This window comes from Bidens hawaiensis, unplaced genomic scaffold (assembly GCF_021521415.1).
Source record: "Bidens hawaiensis isolate Kalapana, Puna unplaced genomic scaffold, B.hawaiensis_p1.1 tig00037473_1, whole genome shotgun sequence".
In the NCBI taxonomy this organism is placed as follows: Eukaryota; Viridiplantae; Streptophyta; class Magnoliopsida; order Asterales; family Asteraceae; genus Bidens; species Bidens hawaiensis.
Genome location: NW_027505479.1, coordinates 47,881 through 72,937, shown reverse-complemented (window position 1 = coordinate 72,937; position 25,057 = coordinate 47,881). Strand labels below are relative to the sequence as shown.

General features: G+C 35.8%; 1 protein-coding gene, 1 long non-coding RNA gene and 2 pseudogenes across 4 annotated transcripts; 1 reads left to right on the top strand and 3 right to left on the bottom strand.

The window, feature by feature from the left end:
- Window positions 1-3,608: 3,608 nt before the first annotated feature.
- LOC143613435 (N6-adenosine-methyltransferase non-catalytic subunit MTB-like) lies at window positions 3,609-8,987 on the bottom strand (annotated as a pseudogene). Its single transcript, XR_013150117.1, has 7 exons — window positions 8,917-8,987; window positions 5,555-7,619; window positions 5,378-5,461; window positions 5,180-5,284; window positions 4,994-5,102; window positions 4,751-4,902; window positions 3,609-4,149 (listed from the first exon to the last, which is right to left on the bottom strand). The product of XR_013150117.1 is annotated as a N6-adenosine-methyltransferase non-catalytic subunit MTB-like (transcript).
- A 1,648-nt stretch (window positions 8,988-10,635) lies between these two features.
- On the top strand, window positions 10,636-12,533 carry LOC143613431 (uncharacterized). The gene is made up of 2 exons (XM_077087139.1): window positions 10,636-10,765; window positions 11,867-12,533. Exons 1-2 carry the CDS (start codon window positions 10,684-10,686, stop codon window positions 12,367-12,369), a joined length of 585 nt encoding a protein of 194 aa, XP_076943254.1. The 5' UTR covers window positions 10,636-10,683; the 3' UTR covers window positions 12,370-12,533.
- A 2,520-nt stretch (window positions 12,534-15,053) lies between these two features.
- Window positions 15,054-17,665, bottom strand: LOC143613430 (uncharacterized; annotated as a pseudogene). The gene is made up of 2 exons (XR_013150115.1): window positions 16,952-17,665; window positions 15,054-15,343 (listed from the first exon to the last, which is right to left on the bottom strand). The product of XR_013150115.1 is annotated as an uncharacterized LOC143613430 (transcript).
- A 3,393-nt stretch (window positions 17,666-21,058) lies between these two features.
- On the bottom strand, window positions 21,059-22,570 carry LOC143613433 (uncharacterized). Its single transcript, XR_013150116.1, has 2 exons — window positions 22,353-22,570; window positions 21,059-22,167 (listed from the first exon to the last, which is right to left on the bottom strand). It is a non-coding gene; the product is annotated as an uncharacterized LOC143613433 (long non-coding RNA).
- Window positions 22,571-25,057: the final 2,487 nt, after the last annotated feature.

Below are 25,057 nucleotides of genomic sequence, written 5' to 3'. Positions count from 1 at the left end.
ATACAACATGTTAAGCTCAATCCATAGTCCATGACTCCATGTATACTGATATAGACAAGCTAAGGTTGAGATAGACCCATTATGGTTAAACTCATTTTCTAACAATAAATACAAGATTATGCCCCATATTCACAACATATCTCTCTCTCTCTCTCTCTCTAAACTATCGTGCTTGTACTTAATACAAAAGATTCATAATCGAGTATTAACTTGAGTATTAGAGGGTGGAGTTCCGAGACTCCGGTCTCGCTTTTTTATGTTTTGTTGATCTAATGCAAGCTAGATACGACGATGTGTGGTTGTGCTATATCTGATTTGTATTGGGTTCATGTTTCTTCAAATGTTAAAAAATTAGTTTAAATAAAAATGACAAGTAGAAATTGAGGACAATAAATTTCAAGAGTAAATTACAAACTTTGTCCTTTATGTTTATATCAAATTTTAAAATTTGTCTTTCGCTTTTAAAATTGATGAGATTTGTACTTTATGTTTACAAATCTTGCAATTACGTTTTTAGCCAAACATTTTGTTTTAAACGTTAAATAAGGTCGTGTGCTTTGCACATAATGGCAAATTGGTTCTTTTAACTTATTTATTTAAAAAAACATTTTATTCTAATATATAAATTAAGGGCGTGTTACGTAGTCATGTTCAATTAAAAGGCTACATCTGAATGACGGATATTGTTAAAAACCTATCTTAATATGCATAATGAAAAATGTGTAGTCATGTCGTCCAACTCAAGCAGGTCCAACTGGCATACCTTGTAAATCAAACATTTGTGTGGGTAAGCAATGATACCAAACATTAATAAATGTCCACAAATAATACTAAACTTACCGGAATTGTACCCCCTCATATACCGATGAGGGCCTTAAGCAAGAACTGAACTTTCCTGCCGACCTCTTCCTCCTGAAGAATATCACAAAAGCGGTCAAAGATATCTACATACCATGGAAAAAATAGGTCAACTTCAAGTGTTGGCACGCGAGATAACCAGGTGGGCGAGAAACCTCCAATCTGACTACCAATAGGCGCCATGTGTAATCGTTTGGTCCAACTCAAGCGTGTCCAACTCCTGACAAAGAACTGGCATACCTGGAGTTGCACCCACCAAATGCCAAACAGAGCCTTGAGCAGAAATTGGACTCTTTTGTTGACCTCCGCCTCGTGAAGAATATCACGAAGCCGATCAAATACATCTAGATAGCATAAAAAAATAGGTCAACTTCAGGTGTTGACACGCTAGATAACTAGGTGTGCGAACCTTGATTTAATTACCAATAGATGTTGTGAAAAGTGAAAATAATTGTATGTATAAAATATAACTTCACCAAATATATATGTTAGTTTTATGTAAATGACAGTTATAATCTTACTCATTAATAAACGAAATTTATAATTTCTCACCAATCTTTTTATGCTTCTCACTAATCTTTGTATTCAAAAAGAAAAAAAGATAGAAATAAAACATGAATGGCAAAATGATCATTTTACCTTTTTGTTAGTCCTAATAGCTCCTTGAATTTCCGAGGCAAGCCTTTTCAACATAAGCTCTCATACGATGGGGAGTTTGGATTTAATCACCACAGCAAGGGTCGCAAATATGTTGGTATACCCGGGAGCAGCTAGTTGTGATCACACGCACGCCTTACCGAGAGTCTGGACACCTTGTAAGATTTTTCTTGAATAATGTTTGGATCATCTTGCGTATGTTGGATACATTCAACTTGTTAAAACATATCCTATAGTTGTGTTCTTAAAGTCATCACATGCTAACCTTTGATACACTTCACTACTTTGGTCTTCAATATGAATGTGAACCCTTCAGGAGAGTTATAGGGGTCGTTTGATCCATTTCATGTAAATTAAATTCACATAGTTTTGAGCATACGGTATATAATCATAAATACAAAAGTGTCAGTTTACAAATTATTTTTAGGAATAACTTTGTTTTCACTTGGACTTGTTATTTGACATACAAACATTAGCATATGTGCATCTATTTTTTTTTCTTTTTATTTCAAGTTCTATACATATAGTATATAATCATAAATGTGTATCATGATTATTTTCAATTTCACGTATTGTTGTACTAGACAAGAAATGTGAAGAAGAAACAAGTGATTAAATCTCGGCAACTAAAGATGCAGCTACGAACGGAAACGGAGATGGTGATTCCTGGGAACATAAAACCATTGATAGAACCGTAAGAAATATGAGGAAGACGAATAGGCTCGAACCTGCTTGCGACAAATACAACTGTTATGTCCCAACAAACTTACTTTCCCCAAAATTGACCCATTATTTACCGGTTTTTAATTAATATTGACTGACTACCGACTATCGTCATTGATTAGAAAAAAAAATCCTAAGAGTGGCATTTTTCTATAAAAATAATTCTAGGAGTAACATTAAAAAAAACAAACAAAACAAAAAATCTAGCAACCCATTTTACTCCCTTGGTCTTTGAAATTTTTAAGGATTCTCGGTGATGATACTGTAAGGGTAAGTGAATGATGGTAATAACAATGGGCCCTCTTTTCAATTCAAGTCGACGGGGAGGGTAATTTTCATAGTTAGGGGTCCCGGCCTTGATGGCCATTTGTCCAGAACAAGGCCTACGAGATGCCTTAGCCATGGGTTGGGTAGCCCAACTGCAGTTTTTTCCGCTTCTGGTCGTGTTTCTTCTTTCCCGTCATTGCTTACATGTCCTAATCTAAATACTCATTTTCTGATGAGTGTAGCATCAATTGCATGAGTAAACAGAGCCTAGGTCTAAAGTGGTTGCTATCGAATTTCAGGAGTTCAACCATGAGGTGTACACTCGGATCCCTTTGGTGGTTGTAGAGAGGTGCGTGAGCAGAAAGTGATATGTTCTCCACGTCGCCTAATGTCTAACATTATCTGTTGTTTGAAAGATCCGAAAGATATTGTTTCAGTTTAGTTAAAACTTCTTAAGGTGCATTTGATTCGCATGAATTCAATGGAATCATAATCTGATTTTCAACTCTCAAATTGTTTGATTCCAGGAATTTGTTTGAATTGTAATCTTGATTGCATTATTTTTTTGTTAGCAAAGGAATTCTAATTAGAATTTTAAATTAAATCCTCCTTCAAATTCCTTACACTAAACTAATTCAAAATCCTTCTAACATGTGGAGGAATTCAAGTAACATCATTGTAATCTTTGACCGGTCACCGATGTTGCAACCAACCAGACCTATCGTCAACCCGCAGCACCTCAACCTGGTCCTCCGATCCGTAATCTTTCGACTCAACCTACTCTTCCGACACGTAACCTCCTGGATCAGCGGTCCGAGTTAGGTCGCGTCAGCGTTTCACCTGGCATTTTAACTTGACGGGTATAAATTACGAATCAACCCGAACAAGCCCACCGACGACCCGGCTGTTTTGACCCTAACCGGCCCACCAAGAACCACGCTATTTGCGGATCGGGTCGACGGACCAAGTAGGTTCGGGCCATGAGTGTGAATCGGGCACGGCAGGTCTGGTCGGCAATGCAGGTCAACTCAATCTCCAAATCCAGTTCCTTCTATTAGCATTTAACAAATTTTAATAGTATTTAAAACCACAGTGAGGATCATCTCAAGATTTCTACTTGGAATTTCCTTGGTCAGATCTAAAATCAATAAAATGAATACAAGATTAATAATAAGATTTAAAAATTGTTTTAAGCTACATCATATTGTTCATGGCTCTCTGAGTTTCAAAATCCATGAACTCACCACCCATGGGTCCAAAAGGACCATTATACCCATACATATTATCATAAAACCCTTCATTCGGAACACCCATAACACCACCCATCGGAGGAGGTCCCCACGGGACTGGACCAGTAATATTGGAGCTAGATCCTTCTTGGTTCATTCCTGGTCCATTGTGGATCAACGGGTCGTTGCCACCTGGCCTCTTGTTGCCACCACCACCTGGCGTAAGAGAGATGGTATTATTAGATTGTTGAGCTTGCTGCTGCATTTGAAGTTGGTTTTTCATTGGTGATTTTGGCCTTAGGGCTTCAATGTCGGGAGTAGTCAGCACCAGATGACCCACTTCTGGTGGCGGGTTTCTTCCCCCGCCTCCTTGCCACACTTTCCCGTCCTTATCAGCAAAATTGCGAATATACGCCTACAGTTTCAAAAGAAGAATATATATATTTATATCATTTATTCTATTGTGCTTATGACATATTGAACCATGTGAGTGATGTGACTTTTGAATGGGTCAATTGCAGATATGTTTGATATGTAGCTATAGTCAAATATACCAAAACGAAAAAACTAGTTATAAAGAAAATGGGTCAAATGGGTTTACAACTTGTAAATTAATGAGTATGATAATGATGATGTTAAATTTACAACACAATTATCTGTATAAAAGGGAATGAACAAAATGTGCACCGGGTCAACCCAACCTGACCCGTCCCCTACCAAAAATACACGTTTTGACCCTAACCCGTCTATCACCAACAATATGGCTTCCGTTTGACGCGTTTCTTTTTAACTATGAGCAAATTTGGTTGACCAAGATTAATGGCTCCTTTTGACTTTTTCCATGGTAGATGGTAAAGTCAATGCTAATTGTTAAGGATTCAAGATTATAAATCGATCTCTACTTAGGTAATCTAATTCAACTCTTTTGATTATTATATCAGGAGTAGGCATCTTTCATCATTGCATTTCACTATTTCTTTACTCATTTTAAGCACAAAACATATAAATAAAAGTACCTCGGCATTGAAATTTGAAGAAGACAAGTCTTTACCGACTGTCAACCATCCAGCTCGTATATTATGGTCTTCACCAAAAAGCTCAAGCCTACGTCGACCGAGTGAAAAATGCTCGATAATTCGGTACATATCTTCCGGTTTTGCAGTAGAGCCTGCATTTCAATTTATAAAATTCAGCTTTACCATATATGTGAAAGTAAAATAGTTTATAATTTATAAGTAAAAGATATCTAAAATACTGACCGTATGGAGGCTCCTCGGCTATTATTACATCGGTATCAATGTTGGCATGAATTATGTGACCATCAGTGCTGCGCCTAACAGTTCCTTTAATGCCCATCAAACAATGCTCCTTGACAAATATAAAGAATAAATTTGTAATCAATATTTTATATATAACTTTATAATGAAGGGAACAAAATAGCTAACCTTTGAACGCTGAAATAAAGTATGTGAATCATGGCGCAATCCAGGTGTCGATTTGGTTTTGTTGGTTTTCACCCAACATATATCCTCACACCTACGGAATCCCCACTGCAATAATACAATAAAAGAAAAACGATTGAAAGTTTAATAATCAAAATATAAAATGCTGTAAATTTTTTAAAAAAATGGTTCGGTTTGGACCTTTTTAAGACACTGCCGGCCCTGTTCAAGGCCAACTCCATCACCAACCCAGAGGAAAACAAAACATGGTGTGTCTGCTATTGCCTGTAGTATGATAAATAATGAATAAGCAAAATGTTTATGTTCTTTAAGAAAAGAAAAAAAAAGAGATATAATAGTTACAATTAATAAAACTACCTCGATCTTCAGATTCATAATTTCCTCAAAAGTCCAATAATCCATATGATCTGTAACGCCGGGAGCCCGATGAACATACTCCTCCCAAGGTGGGTCCACAAGAATAACATCAAACTTGGTGCCAAAAAATTCAGGTGATAAAACTTGCTCACGAAGATCACACTTGTAATACATAGGGGCAGAAGCGGAGTTAGCAACAATTTCATCTTTTTTCTGTATAAGCTCCCGAAGCTTTGGATAATCTTCAACAACACTAGTGAGTTCTAGCTCCCTAATATAATTCTGAGGTCGCATACCCGTGTCAACAAAGTTTTGAGAATAATCGTTTTGTTCTCCTCTACACGGAGCTTTACCGGGCGGCCCATTGTTTCTAGGCGGGACCCACCCGCCAGGTCCCTTAGGGTCCGGTTGCTGCCCACGACCCATGGGTCCTAGTGGGTTGAAGCCGGGACCCAGTATGTTTGGAGGCATTCCTCTTACAGGTCCTGGTTGGTTGAAAAACATAGCAGGATTTTGTGGGGTCGCGATATTTGGAGGGAATGTAGGGCCTGATGGCCCGCCAGGTGGCACTCCGGGCCAAACAACAGGTGGAGAAAATGGTGGGATAAAGACAGCTGGAGACATGGGAGGCCCTCCTGGACCAGGTGACATGGTGGGAGTAAGTGGTTGCATGCCGCCAGGTGGTGGCATAGCAAGTGGTCCAAAAGGCGAACCCATCATTGGCACTTGCATGTTGACTTGTTGACCGTCTCTCCCGGTGGGTCGTATCCTTCCTCCTCTCCCCATTCTGTTATTACTTGAGGATTGTCCTTGCCAGCCGCCACCTGGACGACTGGGAAAATTACTACGTTGTCCTTTACTTTTCCCACCATCCACATCATCTATGTTTCTATCATCTCCATATCGATCTTTTGAATCTTCAACAGATTGATCATCATCATTTGGCACTGGTTTAATATCAGATTGCTCATTGACATCATAAGACTTAGTTTCAATCTCTATCACATCTTAGGTTCTGTTCCCATCTTTTCTACCACTAGGCCGGACCATATGCCTTTCCGGTTCGACCCGATCACGATCACGACCGCGTCTTTGTGACGGTAACTCCCAATCGCGAGTGTAGTCATAAGGGGCATCACCGTCTTTTGTTTCCTGCCTTCTTTTCCAACTGTCATCTCTTCATCTTGACCTTTCATCCCTATAGCTGTCAGTTTCTAGATTTTTCCTTCTGTAACCACCACTTTTGTCTGAATCCATTTCACTGTACTCACTTTCATGATGGCGTCTTGTACTCCTGTCAGGTGTTCTAGACCTTGTAGAGCGGTCACGATCGCGGTCGCGGTCAATGTCTTTTTTACCCCGGTCTCTTGTTCGTGTGACACCATCCTCGTCAGCATTATAAGATCTTTCAACTGGCACATCACCATGATTAGTTGGACTTGCATTATTTTTATTCTTGTCAATTTCACTTCTTTTTTCATCCTTTTCATGATGTTTAAGGTTATTACTTTCATCTATCTTATTAGCAGTATTTGAATCATCCCATCTTTTTCTTGGATTTCTTCCTTCCTTTCTTGAATCTTTTTCCTGCGACTCCACGTCATGACCTCTTTCATCTTTAACCTTACTTTTGCTTTGAGAACTCTCACAGGTACTCACCTTGGAAGTTGACTTTCTCCTCTCACTTCTCTCTCCACCATCATGTCGTTTTTCACCTTCTCCGTCTTGATACCAACTGCTTAACGACTCCAAAGCACTCTCTTCATGTTTCTTTTTCATTTGTTTAGATCGTGATTCTTTCCGTGACTCATAATCATCCTCCTCACTAACCGCCTTGCTGGCGCCACTTTGCCTCTTCCTGCTCTCGCTTTTCTCCTTCCTTCCAGTATTTTCAACTCCTTCGTTTTCCTCTCCACTTCCCGATTGCTTTGACTTTCCTGACCTCCGTTTTCTTCTCTCATCTGCTTCCCATGATTCATCATCTCTGCCACCAGAACTATCTTCCGTATCCCTTTTCGCATGACCCTTTACACGTTCAGGTGAGCCCATTAAATATCCCTTCAATCTATAATACAATACAGAGTAAAACATTAAAACAACACCACAATGAAAAAGTCTTCTGAAAGTAAAACAATGAATCTCTCCCTTATCAGAATTCAAATCAACACTCTTATATATCCATAAAATGTACCTTTAACAAGTGAATAATAGAACAAGGTAAGAACTAATCACTCTGAGAGAGTTTTAAAATAAGAAAGCAAATATTTCTAACAAAAAAGGTACATCTTTAGAAATATGTAAGAGAGATAACTCGAATTCTGAGATCAGTAAGTAAACCTACTGTTATTATTATTATCAAAACAACTTAAAAGTAAATGAATCACTCTCATCTAAGAATTTGAACCAACTCTCTTATAAATCCATAAAAAAATGTACCTTTTACAAGTGAGAAATACAACCAGGTAAGAACTAATCACTCTGAAAGATTTTAAAATAAGAAAGCAAATATTTCTAGAAAAAAGGTACATCTTCAGGAATATGTAAAAGAGATAACTCGAACTCTGACATCATTAAGTAAACCTATTGTTATTATTATTATTATTATTATTATTATTATTATTATTATTATTATCATCAAAACAACCTACAAGTAAATGAATCACTCTCATCTACGAATTTGAACCAACTCTCTTATAAATCCATAAAAAATGTACCTTTTGCAAGTGAAAATAGAACCAGGTAAGAACTAATCGCTCTAAAAGAGTTTAAAATAAGAAAGTAAATATTTCTAGGAAAAAAAAGTACATTTTTAAGAATATGTAAGAGGGATGACTCGAATTGTGAGATCAATAAGTAAACCTACTAATATTATTATGAAAAGAAATAAGTCTTCAAATGTCTAACTTGTTGCTACTGCCTTAATACCAGTAAGTATAGTGTAATGATCAAATCTATTAAAAAAAAGTTAGCAAGTGTGTATAACAAGTTTCCTAATTTATCCAAGTAACAGTCATTGTGTTAGGTTTTTACTCCATATAATTAGATCCAACCGACAGTAACCCTATGCACATATTCAATTAGAAACCCTAGCATATTGAAGTCAATTAGCATCCAAATTCATAAATCCTCCAATTGCAGAGACGGAGAACTAAAGTTATGCAGAAATCCAATAATATACAAACCAATTAGAAACCCTAACTCAACTAGCATCCCAATTTATCAATTGAAGTGATGGATAATTAGTTAAACCTAACCCTAGAATGATTAATTGTAGCAATTGAACCAATCAATGAGATTGAAGAATGTAGGGCAACAGAAGAGTAATGATTGATTGATTGATTGGTGAATGAATACATACATACCTTTGAAGATGCTTATGGATTGTGATGCGAATTGAACAATTGGGGCGGATGGATCTTATGTTTTTGTCAAGTATAGTTTTGGGGATTTTGTATTATTATTTCAAGTGATGTGCCGATTTTCGTAAAGGGTCTTATTTAGGGTTTAGTTTAGCCGTTTTCATGTAAATGTAATATCCTATCACTTATTATTGTTTTGTTAATGTTAATTTGTTAATTATTAAACATTCAATATTGTTTTAGATCTAAAACAAAAAAGTTTATTATTATTTTATTGTTGAATTATAAATGAATAATAACTAATATTTTGTTATGGGTGAAACATAGGGGGAAGATGGTCGGATTAGATTGGGAAGAATGATGTATGTTCTCTTTTTGAGTTTGTTTTAGGTGTTTTTTTTGTTTTGGTGTTTGTTTTGATCGGTGTTTGTATTTTGGGGTTAGCTTCTTGCTACTCTCCCTTTATCTTTTAATGATAGTTGGTTGTTTAAAAAAAAAAAACTAATATTTTGTTTGGATGGAGTGGTGAGATGGACGAGGAGATAAAACGGATGAAGGAATCATTACTTTGTGTTTGTTTGGAAAAGACGAAAACTAAAATAGATTAGGTACAAGCGACGGTGGTGGTAGGCGGCGGTGGGTGGTAGTGGTGGTGATGGTGGATGGCGATGGCCGGGGGCGGTGGGTGGGTGGTTGACGATAGTGGTGGTGGTGGTGACAGTGGAAGTGATGTAGAGCGAAAGATAAAATTAAATAGAAAAAAATAAAATAAAAGGATGGATGAAATGAATTTGTGATGTTTTAAAATGAATGAAATGAACAAGATAATATATGATTTTATTCTCTTGACTAGCCAAACATTATATTTTTCATTATTTCACATGAGTAATTCTATTTCGTCTCACATTCTTATGTACAAAATACTACCTAAGTGAAGTGAATATAAAATTTAATTATTACTTAATAACCACCTCTCACTATTTAAATTTTCTAATGGTTTATTTTAAAAAAATTTCAAGTTAGTCTAAGTTTTATGTTTGTGTCACACCTACACCTCGAAAATTTACAAACTTCTATTATTTTAACACAATTTCACTCTATTCAATCGGTGCATAGCCCGCTCATAACAAAAACTGTGGTGTTTTTGAGTTGGAAGGGAATTAGAGGAAAGGAAAGAATAACTATGTTAAAAAATAGTTATCCTTAGTAATCAGCCCATTTTTGAGAGGATAATTTATTGAGAAAAACATCAATTTAATCCCTTCTAACTCCTCCTACTCATTTCCTTTTCATCCTAAAAAAACTCAAGAACACCCATTTTTTAACTATCCTTAGTTTTCCTTTCCTTTCTATCATTTAAAAAAACTCAAGAACAGGGCGTTAATTTTATTAACCGCTCTAATCAATAAAAAAAACCTGAGTTGATGTTACTAAGCATTTAGAATGGCAACTACAGTCATAATTAATTACACAAATCCTACTAGGAACTTTTGAAATGCTAAATTATTATATATTAATTCCATAATTTACTAAAGTTTAACGACCAAAGGGCCTGTAACCTAAACGCATCAACACGTGTAGAATATAACGTCTTAACAAATGTAACGAAAAGTAGAAACATTACAATTTGATATAATGAAGGGACTATTAATGAAACTTACTCTTTCCTCTTAACTTGGTCCTCAAGATACGTCGGCCTTATTAATTAATTATTCCCCTAAACCCCTTAAATTAAATTGGAGCATTACTTGTCATTTGAGTGTAGCAGTCATGTCAGCGTGGAGGATGCAGAGGCGATTGTTTTCTCTCTTCGCAAACACCACCAGGCAACCCAACATCTCTCTCCGTAACGGTCACTCACTTCTCTTATTATTATTATTATTATTATCAACCAACATTGAAACCCTAGCTACCACACAATGTTATCTTGTTCATACAGTTTGTTTAAATGGAACTTGTTTTCATTCAATAAAAACTAATAAACCCAGGTTTCAGTTTCATTTTTCTTGGTAGAAATTTGAAGAATTGATTGTGTAATAATTGTTTCGTATTTGCTGGATTTGGGATATTATGTTCTTGCAATTGTTGGATTCTAGGTTGTAATTGTGATTTCGTGGGGTTTTTACGGTCCGGTTTGTGGTTTTTTAAAAATGGAAGAACTAAACCGAACAGGCCCGGAAGGCTGGACCAGTTAAAACGGTGAAAACGGTTCGGTTTTAACGATTTTTCGGTAAAAGTTGGGTTTTTTTTTAACATGGAATCATATGTCTTAAAGTTTAGTGAATGGTAAGCTTGAAAAGGTATAAAACCTTTTAGTGTAGAGTATTAAAAGTTATTAGGAAAAAAATAGTTGTAAGAAACACAAGATCGGTTAATGTAATAAGAGGGAGGCTCATTGGGTACCGCAAAAAAGTTGAGAACCGGAAACTATAAGTTTTACATGTAAAAAACTTGTTTTTATATGTAAAAAATCCATTTTTTACATAATGTATTTCAAAGATTTTGCATGTAAACACAAGTAGAAAGTGTTCTGATAAAAAACTCATTTTTATAAAAAAGAAAAAGGAAGAAAATTATCTATTTTTTTTTAACTTTTCTATATATTTTTATTGTTTTGATAAAAAACGGCTTCTGCATTTTTTTATATGCAAAAGATCCAGAAAACATTATGTAGAGTTATTTTATTTTAACTGATTTTTTATAGATTAAAAAAAAATATGTTTTTGCTATGTTATTAATGTTTATGCGGTTTCGGTTTTGGTGGCGGGTTCCAAATTTTGAAACCCAGTTTCCCAAACTACAAAGCGTGTAAGAACCAGTTCGCTCTAATCAGGCCGATCTGACCAATTCGGTTTAGGTTGTTTCAGTGGTTTTTTAATACACTATTTACTGATTGTAAGAAGCATTGATACTAATTTAGTTGAATTATCATGTCTCATGTAATATTGCTCAGATTCAGCACCGTACGTCCTTCCTTCACTTACCTCATTCCTTCATGGCGAACAATTCCAGAAGACACAATCTCGAACACTTTCAAAAACCAGCAATATGTCTGCGGAAACAGCCATTAAACATGAAGCTTCAAGTTCAAAATCAGTTGAGAACACGGTGACTATGAATCACCCTGCAATCAATGACAACAATGACTTTGCATTCACTGCTAAATCTGGATTGAAGGTATCACCTAGACATGATCTTGCGATGATGTTCACCTGCAAAGTCTGTGACACGAGATCCGTCAAGACGATTTCTAAGGAATGTTATGAGAAGGGTGTGGTGGTGGCTCGGTGTGGTGGTTGTAATAACCACCACCTGATTGCTGATCACTTGGGGATGTTCGGTGATAAATGTAGCATTGAGGATATCTTGGCGGCTCGAGGTGAGGAAATTAAGAAGGGGAATTCGGACACTTTGAATCTTACACTTGAAGATTTGGTTGGTATGACAAAAGCTTGAAAATTTGTTAGGAGTTTATGTTTATGTTCAACTTTTGAGTTTTGGATGTAGTGAAATATATTATGGGACATTTTAGACATTATAATTAGTAGTATTTTGTGGTGGTTGGAACTTTTGACCAGAAGTACTTTGAAGATTTATGCAACCTCATGTTTTATTTCAAATTTGTTGTGTCTTGCTTGTTGAGTCTCTTAAATAGTATTATCCAACTTGATCCATTCATATGGTCAATATCATGTAAGTTGTCACAACAGGTTTTAATCTAATAACAGGCTTATAGGAAAACTGTAGATCACCTAAAGTGCAAGTCATGTTTGAGATAAATCATATTACTTGCAGCATTGGCACTGCAGCTAGCTGGTGTATATATGTAGAGGTGCGCAAATCGTGTTCTTGGCCCAAACTGGTTTGGTTAAACGCGGTCAACGTTGGTTTTTGGCCCAAATTTGGGTTGAAACCGATTTGAAAGTAGAAAATCAGCTTGATTCCAAATCTGTTCGGGATTGAAACAGGTTTTAGCTGGCCTTGGTTTGGTTTGATATAACCGGTTTTGACAGAGGGGTTCTCAAACAGATTACAACCCTACAGTTCATGATGGGTTCAAACCCGTATAATGTATGCATTGCAAGTATGCAATGTGAGACGATCACGCTGACAAGTCATGTGTAGCCAGTGCTGTTGGTGATGTCTGCCAAAGGTTATCTTTATATATCCTGTTACATATTTCAATCAGAAATTCTGAGTTATGTTTTATGGAATTTGCTAGATTTTATGAAATTCAAGACAATGCAGTGTTTTTTTTAGTTTTTATTGTGTTTAATACGAATCAAAGATAACATTTACTGTCTCTTGAGCGCACGATCGATGGTCCTGGACGGTAATGAGAGAAAAACCAGTTGAAATTGAATTTTTACCTCGATCCGTATTGTAGAAATTCATTTATCCCTAGCTACTCTGGCCTTTCTCCAATGTTAGTTCACAAGTCAATGATCTTAAGAAGCGAGGCAAACAAAATTAAGTTACGAAAATAATTACATATATCAGTAGTTGTTTATTACTATAGTCTTTAGTGTGCAAGCAGAGTGTGTGTGTGTGGGGGGGGGGGGGTAAAGAAAGTTGGTTTTTCTAGAACCGGAGCTTTTAGTAAGAGCAAGCTCTATAATCTATATGCCCTAGTATAGAGGAAAAGTTTGTCTTCATCTCATCCTCCATAGATTCTACCAATACTTTTGCTATGAGTAAGATTTTGTTAAATGCGTTTGTTTGTTATTGAAAATAACTGTGGTTAAGTATTTGTATTTTGAGTCTGTTTTTGAGATGAGTTTTAAAACATGTTTCGAGTAGGGAGAAAAACAACATTCAAGTTTAAAAAATAATGAAACTCATTATATTTGGAAGTGGTATCCCACATATAGCTACGTCAAAATTGATCATCGATAGTTGAGAGTTACTTGACTAAAGTGATGCACGCCAACTATTATTCACACATCATGTGAAAGGATTAAATCTCTATCAGTAGAGGAACATCTATCATGTTTCACCTTTTCGTCACGTATCATCAATAAGCATAAGTTTTGCTAATAAATTCAAATAATACTTTATAAGCATTGGGTGTCATGTAGTTCATCACAAATGAATGGTATTTTTTAAATAAGCATCTTGTATGTCGCGTAGCTGGCTTATTAATATTCTTAATGTGCGAGCACATATTTTGTAAACTTGTAATTGGTGCATAACACTAATCTAAACAATGCATAGATCACCACAATCCATAAATCATTGGTATTTTATCGATGACAAATCATCAAAGATTACAAAAGTTTTTTTACAAGATCAATCGCTAAAATGAATGGCATTGTGTGTGGGAATTTGCCAAACACTCAAAAAGGTTTATACATAGATGAGTATTTCTATACCCAAACACTCAAAAGCTTTTGAGTATTTTTATACCAAACACACAAAAAACCCAACGAGTGACAATACCCATGTGTTGTAAAAATCTCTAGCACTAGTCGAGCAGTGGAGGTAGTGAACTAGCGATTAATAAGGATTACTATGGATTAGTCGGGATTACTCGGATTGGAATTTATATGTATATTTTCGAATATACATATATATTTTAAATTTTATGTATAAAATTCTTTAATTTTGAATAATTTTGGACAAATTGGGATAATCATCGACAAATTAGTGGGGTGACGACTGACGATTAATGATTCAACACTGGTTATAAAGCGGTCACCAAAACCCAATATATAGCCCGACATATTACCATCCCTACTTCTTAAGGTCTTCTCTTTCAATGATTCATAGTTTGCAGTCATCTATTTTTTCAGAGAAAACTAAAAAAAGAAACATGGCAGTTGGCGCGGTCTAACAGGTATGAACCGACATTTTACTCTGTTTAAACTCTCAACGTTCGCTTTCACTTTGGTAAACAAGGGCAATCCTAGTCTAGCGAAAAAGTAACTTTGTTTGCCCCTGATGAACAACGGACAACCTACTGACTTTTATCCCAATCGTAAATCAAAATGTTGCAAATTGCCTTTTGCGAGTTGGTAGCAAAAGAAGTTCCATATCCGTTAAGACAGAGTTCGGGTAAAAGTCAGTAGTGTCACAGGTCACATTGCAAGGATGATTAAATCAGCCATGCGGTATTTTTAATCCACTTTTTACACACCAACTTTAATATAATTCTCAATTTAGTTCTCAAATAGGCAAAATATTCAACATTCAGAAAACCGATCAAAAGATATTTGGAAGAAAGAGAGAAATTACACGACAGATCAGAAACTACCATTAAAGCTAACCATGATTGAGCAGTTAAACTCAGGTTTAAACTCTTGTGCAGAACAATATTTAACATGTGCTAAACCAACAATCCAACATAACAAAGACTGTAGGCTCTTTACTACTGGCATAGAAAATTCGAGGTGGAGACTTTGTTTCTTTTGCGACCTAAATGAATAACCACCTGCAAAGTGCAAACATAAAAGAAATCACATTGTTAGATGCAGATGAGGTCTATATGTTTAAAATTCATGCCATGAAAACAGTAATAGCAGGTAGCCCGGTACAAAAGTCCTAATTTAAACAAAAGTTGAACTATGCATCAATGGTCAACGAAGGCCATTTTCTTTTTGTAACAGTGACAACCTATAACCAGAAAACTCAAGGAACCCAACCGATACCCAACTAAACAAAAACATCAGGTAAAAAAATGCAGCTAGCGTTGGGCGACGGTTTTCAAGGGAGTTAAAGGCATAGTTACTAACGGTAGAAGTCCATATATAATGCTAGCTGTTTCTTAAAATGCATTTTTAAAGATCAGCAACCTTGCCCCGTTTATACCCAGTCAATCATAAATCAAGCAAGGATCTTACACAAACAACTAGCAATGTTGATCACGCATTGGCAGTAACGTCATCATTGTTATATTCATGCATTCTTTACTTAAACCAATGTTTGAATAACACACACACAATGATAATGCAATAATTGACCAACAAGCAACTGTCTATCGTAAATGCAGGTGAATATTAACTAGATAAGTACGCAGGGATAAGTAACAATTTCTTTTAACTAACAAGAGCATATATAGCTTTCATGTCTACTTGATACACCACACTTCATCATAGTTGGTTACATAGTTATTAAAGGTGACAGCCTGTTGCGCCTAGGCACATTTTTTGAGCAAGACCAGGTAATTGCGCTTTTACCTCCGGTGGTGTTTCAGGTGTAGATTCAGACAATTACTTTTTAGGGTTTGCAAGACTGCAAGAGATGTGCGGGGGAGACTATTTATTGAAGAGACTTATTATTTTTTAGGCCTAACCTAGGTTTATAAATCAACACTAAACACTTTGAAAAAAAAATTATAACCGAATTGCTCTATTACTTTTTAATTCCCAAAAATTATTAAATACCAAATTCTCACACATTTATCTAAAATACATCTGACCATAAATTTATTATATGTCATTTAATCTAATATTAATACGAAGAAAATTTACGTAATAATATACAATAAAATATGTCAATTTAGTACTACTTGCTACACTAATACACTAATATTTTAGAAATTTTGATGATATTAAACATGATACAATAGCTTTTGTTTATTTTAGTTAAAAAATATAAGAAAAATAATATTTTTTTAAATTTCTTTTATGGTGCACGGTTTTTTTCTCAGGCCCTCAAATTTTTTGCGCTAGACCCCAAGGGAGACATATGCGCCGTAAGTGCGACTAGCGCCATTGATAACTATGGTTGGTTGTTAATAAAATGGTTGAATTGGGCATGTGTAACACTGTAACTTATAAAAGTGGGTAAAAAAGATTGAAGAAACATTTGTTTCTGCAACTGTAATCAATTTACTAACAATTACAGACAAAAATTATGCTAAAGAATCAAGCAATATCCATAGGGTCAATTCAAAATGTTGCACAGGCAAATAGGCAATGCAGACTATCTACTTAAAACTATGTCACAAGTTAATATTATTAGTGCCTATCAGATTATCAAGTATCACTGTCCTAAGCAAGTAAACATAATCAAACACATATCGTAAAGATATACATACCAATCACTCCCACTACTGTTGCTGATTATTCGGTAGAGGCGGCATGCCAGGGCGAGGCGGTCCAAACCCCTGAATCTGCGCACCAGGAGGCGGCATTCCCGGACGAACAGGCGGAGGCGGACCTGGCAACCCAGGCCTCACTCCCCCAGGCGGGGGCGGACCCCTCATCATCTGCGGGGGCGGAACCATAGGCCGTTGCCCATACTGCCCGGGAGGCGGAACCGGAAACTGCCCAGGCGGGCGCTGCGCAAACTGAACCGGCATCTGAGACGGAGGCGGTCCACCTAGCCCAGGAAACTGCATTTGCCCAGGCCGAATAACCGGCGGTTGAGGATAACTCATAGGCGGTCTAGAAATCTGCGGCTGCATCATCCCAGGCGCCGGTCCACCGATTCCCCTAACCGGTCCAGCTAACCCGGGTTGCGCTTGCACTAACGGCGCGGTCGGAATCCCACGGCCGGCAGCACGGCCGAGACCCGGACCGGGTAAGGAACCGGCTCCAACGGCTTTGGCTCGGTTTTCGTCTGGTGGTGGTGGGCCTTCAACGGTCATGGAGAAGACTTCTTCGCCACGTAATAATACGAGTCCGAGAGTAGGGCGGTCTTCGCGTTCTTGGTTGTTTTTGGATCCTTTGGCGGGTGGGAGTTTACGGAACTCTTCGCAGTCGCCGATGACGAGGTTCATGTGGCGGTCGAAGGCCATGAACTTGCCGACTAGCTGTTGAAAGTGAGGGTACTGTTGTACTCCTACAGTTAATTATGCGTAAGTTACAAGTATTCTTGACACGTGATACCCTCCCTCCCGATGTTGTACACCTGCAATTGCGAAGCAACCTTCCTCTTGAGATTATGTTCTGTTATTCTCCAAGCTAATCTACAGTCACGAACGATTGACGGTGGTCATAGACAGAGAAACGAACGCTTCAACAGACGCCTGCGGTGGGTGATGTTGTTGTTATTGTTAGGTCGGCTGTGATTGTAGAGAGCAAGAAACGAAGACCTGTTGCCACCGGCTCATGCCGTGTATGGCGGCTGGCTTTGAAGATTTCCGTTTAGCGTTGCTGTTACCTTCGACTACGACTGTACATGGCGATATAGATGTTATGTATGTATTCGTTGAAGACATTTGATGCATTTGTGGGTAACAAAGAAGATGCCTCTGAAGTTTTGGTTATTCAATAGATGTGCCCAGTTCATGGTACTCAACCAAAAAGTCCAGCTCACATAAAATCTTACAAATTGAAGGTAATTAAGTCTCATAATTCCTATATATATATATATTACATAATGTTGCAGTTTCATTGTGTTATGGACAAAATTTGGTCAAGTAAATATAAAATCATTACAAACAGTAGCTTGAAATAATGAAGTTTTAAAACACAAATAAGATTTATAGATGTATGAAATGTTTGAACAATGAATTCACCCAGGCCTGCATTACCAAACTAAGAGTGTTGAATCATACTTAGATGCTACTAAACAAAATGTCAAGGTATGCACCGATATACATAAAGAACTTCAATGTCCCAAGGACAAAAACATAAACAAATTAATTAATTCAGGCAATCCGTTATTATAAATTTTTGGTAGTGCTGCGGTTCGGTGCGGTTTTTGGTTAAAACCAAACCGAAAGCCAAAACTTCGGTTTTGGAGTATTTGAAACCGTTCGGTGTCGGTTCTTCGATTTTCATTTTGGTTTCGGTTCGGTTTCGTTTTTTGCCATTTGATCTTGAAAATTTTAGGTTAAATTTTTTTTTCAAAAAATAATGAATTTAGGTATAAATAATTTTGTTAATTGTAAAATAATAGACTATTAAACATTTTACCAAAAATATTTGAGTTATATATATATTGAATTCTTATAAATTTACTTAATATAAAATATAAAAAAACAAAAATATAGGAATCGGTTCAGTTGTTCTGTTTTTATTATATGCAAAACCAAAACCGAACCGTTAGTTCGGTTTTTACAAAAACATAAAACCAAACCGTTGTTTTTTGTTTCGGATCGGTTTTTCGGTTTGGATTTTTTGGTTTTTTCGGTTCCGCGTATCATTTTCTTTGTTAGTGATAAAGTCCTCTAACATAAACTAAATTATTATGTTAACCCCGTTTGAATACAGGTCATCATCTTATGCTTTGTAAAGTTTCAATATGACCATCATCACTTAAGAGGTTGCTTATCATTAAACATGCACTTTATGAAGGAAGGAATTAGTGTTGTTTTCACAACTGTTTCGCCAGTTTCTCTATTTCTTTTAGGCATAGTAATAAAGAAACAATGGGTGTGCACAATGGTGAGGATGTAGGCGAGGAATAAAACATAGGGTATGCTGGTGATGGGAATAAGTGGCAGTGGTGCTAGGGGTGGTCAAATGTGAATTAGACTTATTTCTAAAATATAGTAATCTTACGCTTTTTTTAACAACACCCACCGATTTTGCTTATGATACACAACTTCTAATTGGGTTTTCTCTTTCTTTTGCGATACCGTGGCGAATCCAACCAGTACAGACAGTGTGCCCGCCGCATAGCGCGGGGTTATCCCACTAGTTTTATTTTATGAAACATTAAAGATAGTGGTTATTAGTAAATATCCATAATCACTATTGAATTATGTTAAGTAATTAAAATATAAAAAAATAGTTTTGGTTGATAATAAATATCCATAAAGCTAGCTGGTGAAAAATTAATAAATTTCTATAAATTAGCTAGCTGGTGAAATATTTGCTGTTAGATAATTCAAATCTGAAAAAAGTTTAGTTTATGAAATATTAACGATTTTGTTTGATAACAAAATAATCGTAAAGTTGGAAAAACTCAATTGGTGAAATATTAATGATTGGTTTGATGATAACTAACCATAACAAAGCTATAAAAGACTAAATAATGAAAAACTTTCAATTTACAAAATATGTAACATGAATGCACATACCATCATGTACAAGGGAGATGAATATGTGAATAGTGTGTGGCATTTGCTTTTATCATTGCAGAACATGAATATGTATGTGAGCCTATTACATACAAAGAAGCAATTCATTCAAAGCAAAAGGATAAATGGGTTAGAGCTATGAAAGAAGAGATGTATTCTCTTATGAAGGCTGAAACTTGGGTGTTAGTAGATAAGCCTTTTGATATGAAACTTGTAGATCGTAAATGGATCTATAAGGTTAAAGAAGGATTGGCAGGTGAAGCACCTAGGTTTAAGGCTAGACTAGTTGAAAAAGGATTCACACAGAAAGTGGGTGTAGATTATAATGAAATGTTCAGTCCTATTGTTAAACATACTTCAACAGGAGTGTTATTGTCATTAGTAGCATGTGAAGATCTAGAACTTGAGCAACTAGATGTGAAAACAAATTTTCTCCACGGTAATCTTGATGAACAGATTTACATGAAACAATATTTTGGTTTTGAGGTGGATGGGCAGAATGAGAAAGTTTGTTTGTTTAAAAAGGTCTTTGTATGAGATTAAACAGTCACCCAGACAAGGGTACCTTAGATTTGATGAACACATGGTCAATCATGGATCTCTAGGAGCTGTTATGACTCTTGTGTCTATTTTTTGAGAATGTGATTATGGAGACATGTTGTATCTACTATTGTATGTGGATGATATGTTGGTTGTGTGCAAGAATAAAGAAGAGATTGCAATAACAAAAGCTCTTTTGAAAGAAGTATTTGAGATGAAGGAACTAGGAGAGGTAAAGGAAATACTAGGAATGGAGATCAAGAGAGACAATGGAAGGCCCCGAGCCCGGGTGTCCTACTTTGACATTGGATTTACTCATAAACACAGTTCTAAATATCATAGTGAATTAAAACTTTTCGCGGATATAAAAACATCAAACATTCATTACAAAATATTAAAAATTGATTTAAAACTTTCAAATTGTCTTAACATAAAACATCATAACTTGTTTTCACGAGATGCCAGTGAGCTCAGTTCATGCCATGTGCCTCCTTCAAGCCAGCTCCTTCATCCTGATTTCTTGCGTGCATACTAAAAGTCAGATACGCTGAGTGAGCTCTAGTTAATCAGGCAACATGCATTACATTTACATCCGTACATATACGTATTCGAAGATACATATTACATACTAAACTTATTTTCTTTCTTTCATGTATACATACATACATACATACATGCATACATACTTTCTTACTTTCATACTTTCATATTTTCATACTTTCTGGTTTTAAGTCATTTAATACATACATAACTATCTCTACGTTTTAAAGAGCATTTCGCCCTATAACCTCACAAATATTATTAGGGTGTGGTCCTTACCATCACAGATATTTTAAGGGTATGGTCCCTATCATCACAGATAAGGGTTTGGTCCCTATCATCACAGATATTATAAGGGTCTGGTCCCTATGTTTCCATACCGCCATGCATACAACCATACTACGATACACACATTTCTTTTATTTATATATGTACTTCTAATTCTTTCTACATTCATTCAACATTTCTATATCATTCACATATCGTTGATAAAACATTCATATAGCATACACTTACCACGTAAGATAAGTGTATTAACTAATCACATCGAGTATTCACACAGCCCCGAAAACATAACAAGGAAATGGGGCTAGAAACTCACAGACATCTTGCTTCTTTTGGAATTCATGGTAACACCTCTCTTCAACTGAGCACAACTAACTGTTCAACACATACGAGTTAACCTACTACTTTTGTATTCTTATGTGTCTATTCTAGCCTCTGTCTTTCTTTCTAAGTCGTTCTCATTTTAATCATTACTTTTATAAATCATTTATTCTTTTCTTATACACCGTATAAGTTCATACACGCCGTATACGTACTTATTTTCCGTAAATCTTTCTTTTATCTGAAAATCCACTTATCTAGTGTATATGTCCTCAGCGTATATGTATCCAACGCATAAGGTTACATACGTCGGATACCTGCGTATATATACGCCCACATGCTTCCATACATATACACCCGTATATGCATAATACATACCCGTCGTATAAGTGTGGATTATACGACCGTATATGCATAAAACATATCCGCCGTATAAGTTAGGATCACTTATCCGTTGTATAAGTTGAGCTTCACATATCCGTCGTATAAGTGTTGCACATATCCGCCGTATAAAAATGCCAACAGATAGCACGGATCTAACCTGAAATTGGAGCCTCCAGAGGCCAAACAGAGCCTCAAGCAGGAACTCCACCCTCCTGCAGACGGCCGTTTCATGAAGAATATCGCGAAGCTTATCAAACAGATCTAGACAGCAATAGAAAAACGTTAAAACCAAAACTATATGACTTTCAAATACATTTTAAACCGAAGTTTTGTTTCTTGATTTGCTTTTAGCTCAAAACGAACTCTAGTTTGAATACTAATAGATAAATAAACTTACCGCGCAAGGCTCTCGGGGTGCGAGCCTGGAGTATGGAACCACGCTCTCTCACAAATAACACCGCCACCTCAACGTTATCGTCCGTTGGGGTGTCAAGAAGTGTCTTGATTAGCTCAATGGCAATCGTCTCCCCTACTACCCGCTGGCTAATAAGGTGTGCCAGAAACCTCACTCTAACTGCTAGTAGATCCTGTCAAAAATGTAAACATTAGTAAGTTAAACATATATAGCAGGTTGAGGATTAAAGAAGGTATAAGATATAACAGGTTGAGGATAATTCAATATAAATATGTATTTCCTGTCAAAAATGTAAACATCGGCGTTTTTTTCTTTTATACTAAAATGCGATGCCTATATGTTACAAGAACCTATTAGATGCCACTAAATCTCACAACATTAAGAGAAATACTAGCAAGTATGAAACCGATCACAGATGAGAAGGGACTGAACTTGCTATCTCATTGTTTCTATATTAAAGATCCTTATTTTTCCTGTTTTTCTAACTTATTTCATGATGACACGTAATTGTTTTATTATTATTATTATTATTATTATTATTATTATTATTATTATTATTATTATTGTTATTATTATTATTATTAAATTTGTAAGCAAAATTATCGTCGTGTAACATTTAGATTAGGTTTATGTTTACTTTATCATAAGTATTTTGTCGGGTAACCAGTTCAGCGGCTTCAACATGACATCATTTCCAAAGCAGTTCTTTGTCAACAAAAACGGCTACCCGCCAATTTATGTTTATGATTGGTGAGTGCCGACACCATTGTTCGGCACCAAGATTTATCTATTATCAAATAAATCCCTTTTATCAGTTTCTGGTTGTTTAAATCTCGTGTTCATAATTTGTGTTGTGTTTCTGATTGCCAAATAAAAGAGAATCTTTTCTTTAAATATTAATTTTTTATTATGAAATAAAAAGAAGTCAAAATGATTTGTATTTGATTTGTATTTGTTTTACTTTGTAAACCGACCCGTTTTGTAAACCAAGACCTTGAATATAATCAAAATGATGGATTTTATGTTACAATATTGTTTTACACTTGTTGGGTCTTGAAAACATCTTTTTCGGTCCTTAAAATGGCCTTAAAACGCTTAAAAACAACCCCGGGGATCAAAACTGCCAATTTTGAAAGATCAGATTTTTCCTTTGTGACCTTAGCGCCGCGCTAAAGTCCAGGGGCAGAGACCTTAGGGCCGCGCTAAGGGAGGTCTGCACCAGAACTCGTTTTTGTGTATTTTTAAGAAAACATGTGACAAAAACCATCACATTTTCATGCAAAACACTTTATACTTGACCATTTCAATTTACCCTACATATACAGCACCATTTCCACCCATTAATCCCTGCTACAACAGCAAAAACTCTCTCAAATTCAAGATCTAAAGATTGTTTTATTAGTTTTTCTTGAAGGTTTTGACTTCCAAAAGTCAAACTGAGTTTAATCTTTCTTTCTAACTTGTTTATCTAACATAACTAACACTTGAATATGGTGGTACAACATATATATAATACACACCCCTTGTTTCCTTTGGTAGTTGCTTCTCCGGTTTCGATCGGTTAAGTTTCGACCTCGTAAGGCAAGGCTTCATGTAGGACTTTCGTGGTCCTTGTTATACACACACCTATATAACTTGTTTGCACATACTAACCATGACTAACTTCTACTATTTTTAGTTTACTTGTCATATTTATGAAGTTCCATGGTGGGGGTTTGCAAAGACTAATCCCGATTTAACCGTAAATAGTCCAAACCGTGAACCAAACTTTTCCTTACTAGTTTTGTTAATAATAGTTGTTTAAACATGTTTAATGTTATATTTGAGTTTCAAAAATCATTTTTAAAAGTTCTTTGATATTAAGCATGTGGAATCCATCTATGAACTCGTTGGGAGATGGAAATCGAACCAAACCGAAACTTTTGCTTAAATGACTTGTTAACTTTTTAGTTGTAAAACTTAAATAATTCTCATTTATAAATTATTATACAAGATCTATGATATTTGGGCATGTGGAGACCATCAAGGAACATATTGTGAGATGGAAACCAAACCAATCCGATTTTTACTCGCTTAAGACACACAATTGTGTTTTTAGCTATCAAGACTTGTATATTACTTTAGAAATAGTTTACAAACTGATTTTAATTATTTTCGTAAGTACTTGGAATTGTTGGATCCAGCTTGATCTCATAACATAGTTTGGACCGACAAAACCGAACGCTCGCTTAACATACGTTGTTAGATCTAAAACAATAGCTCTACATACTTGGTTAAGTTTTATAAAGTTTTATTGAGTTATCTCATAACATTCATTATTTTGGAAAGCTGATTTTGGGTTTGACCAATTATCAAGACCCGAACCAACAACCCGAACACTCGTTAAAGACCCGTTTTAGTATCTTTGTCCCAAAGGAACTTGCATTTAGCATTTTCTCACCTTATTACTTAACATAGGTTAAGTAAATATTAAGGTTAGATACTTTAACCTTGTTTCGAGCAAACTTACATTTTTAAAGGATTATTATTATAAATTCTTAAATAGTTACATTATAAACCTTGAAATTTAATTGTTTACTTTTTGGAACAATTATTTTATTTAAAGATCTTCAAGACAACCTTTCTAAATCCAAGACTTTCTTTTATTTAGGCTTCATACGTTAACTCGTCGTTCCGGCAAATCTTCA

What these genes read in the sequence shown, in the direction of transcription:
- LOC143613431 (XM_077087139.1), top strand. Translation starts at nt 10,684, where the DNA reads ATGTCAGCGTGGAGGATGCAGAGGCGATTGTTTTCTCTCTTCGCAAAC. An exon ending in CAACATCTCTCTCCGTAACG is followed by an intron (nt 10,766 to 11,866) that starts GTCACTCACTTC and finishes AATATTGCTCAG; the next exon opens with ATTCAGCACCGTACGTCCTT.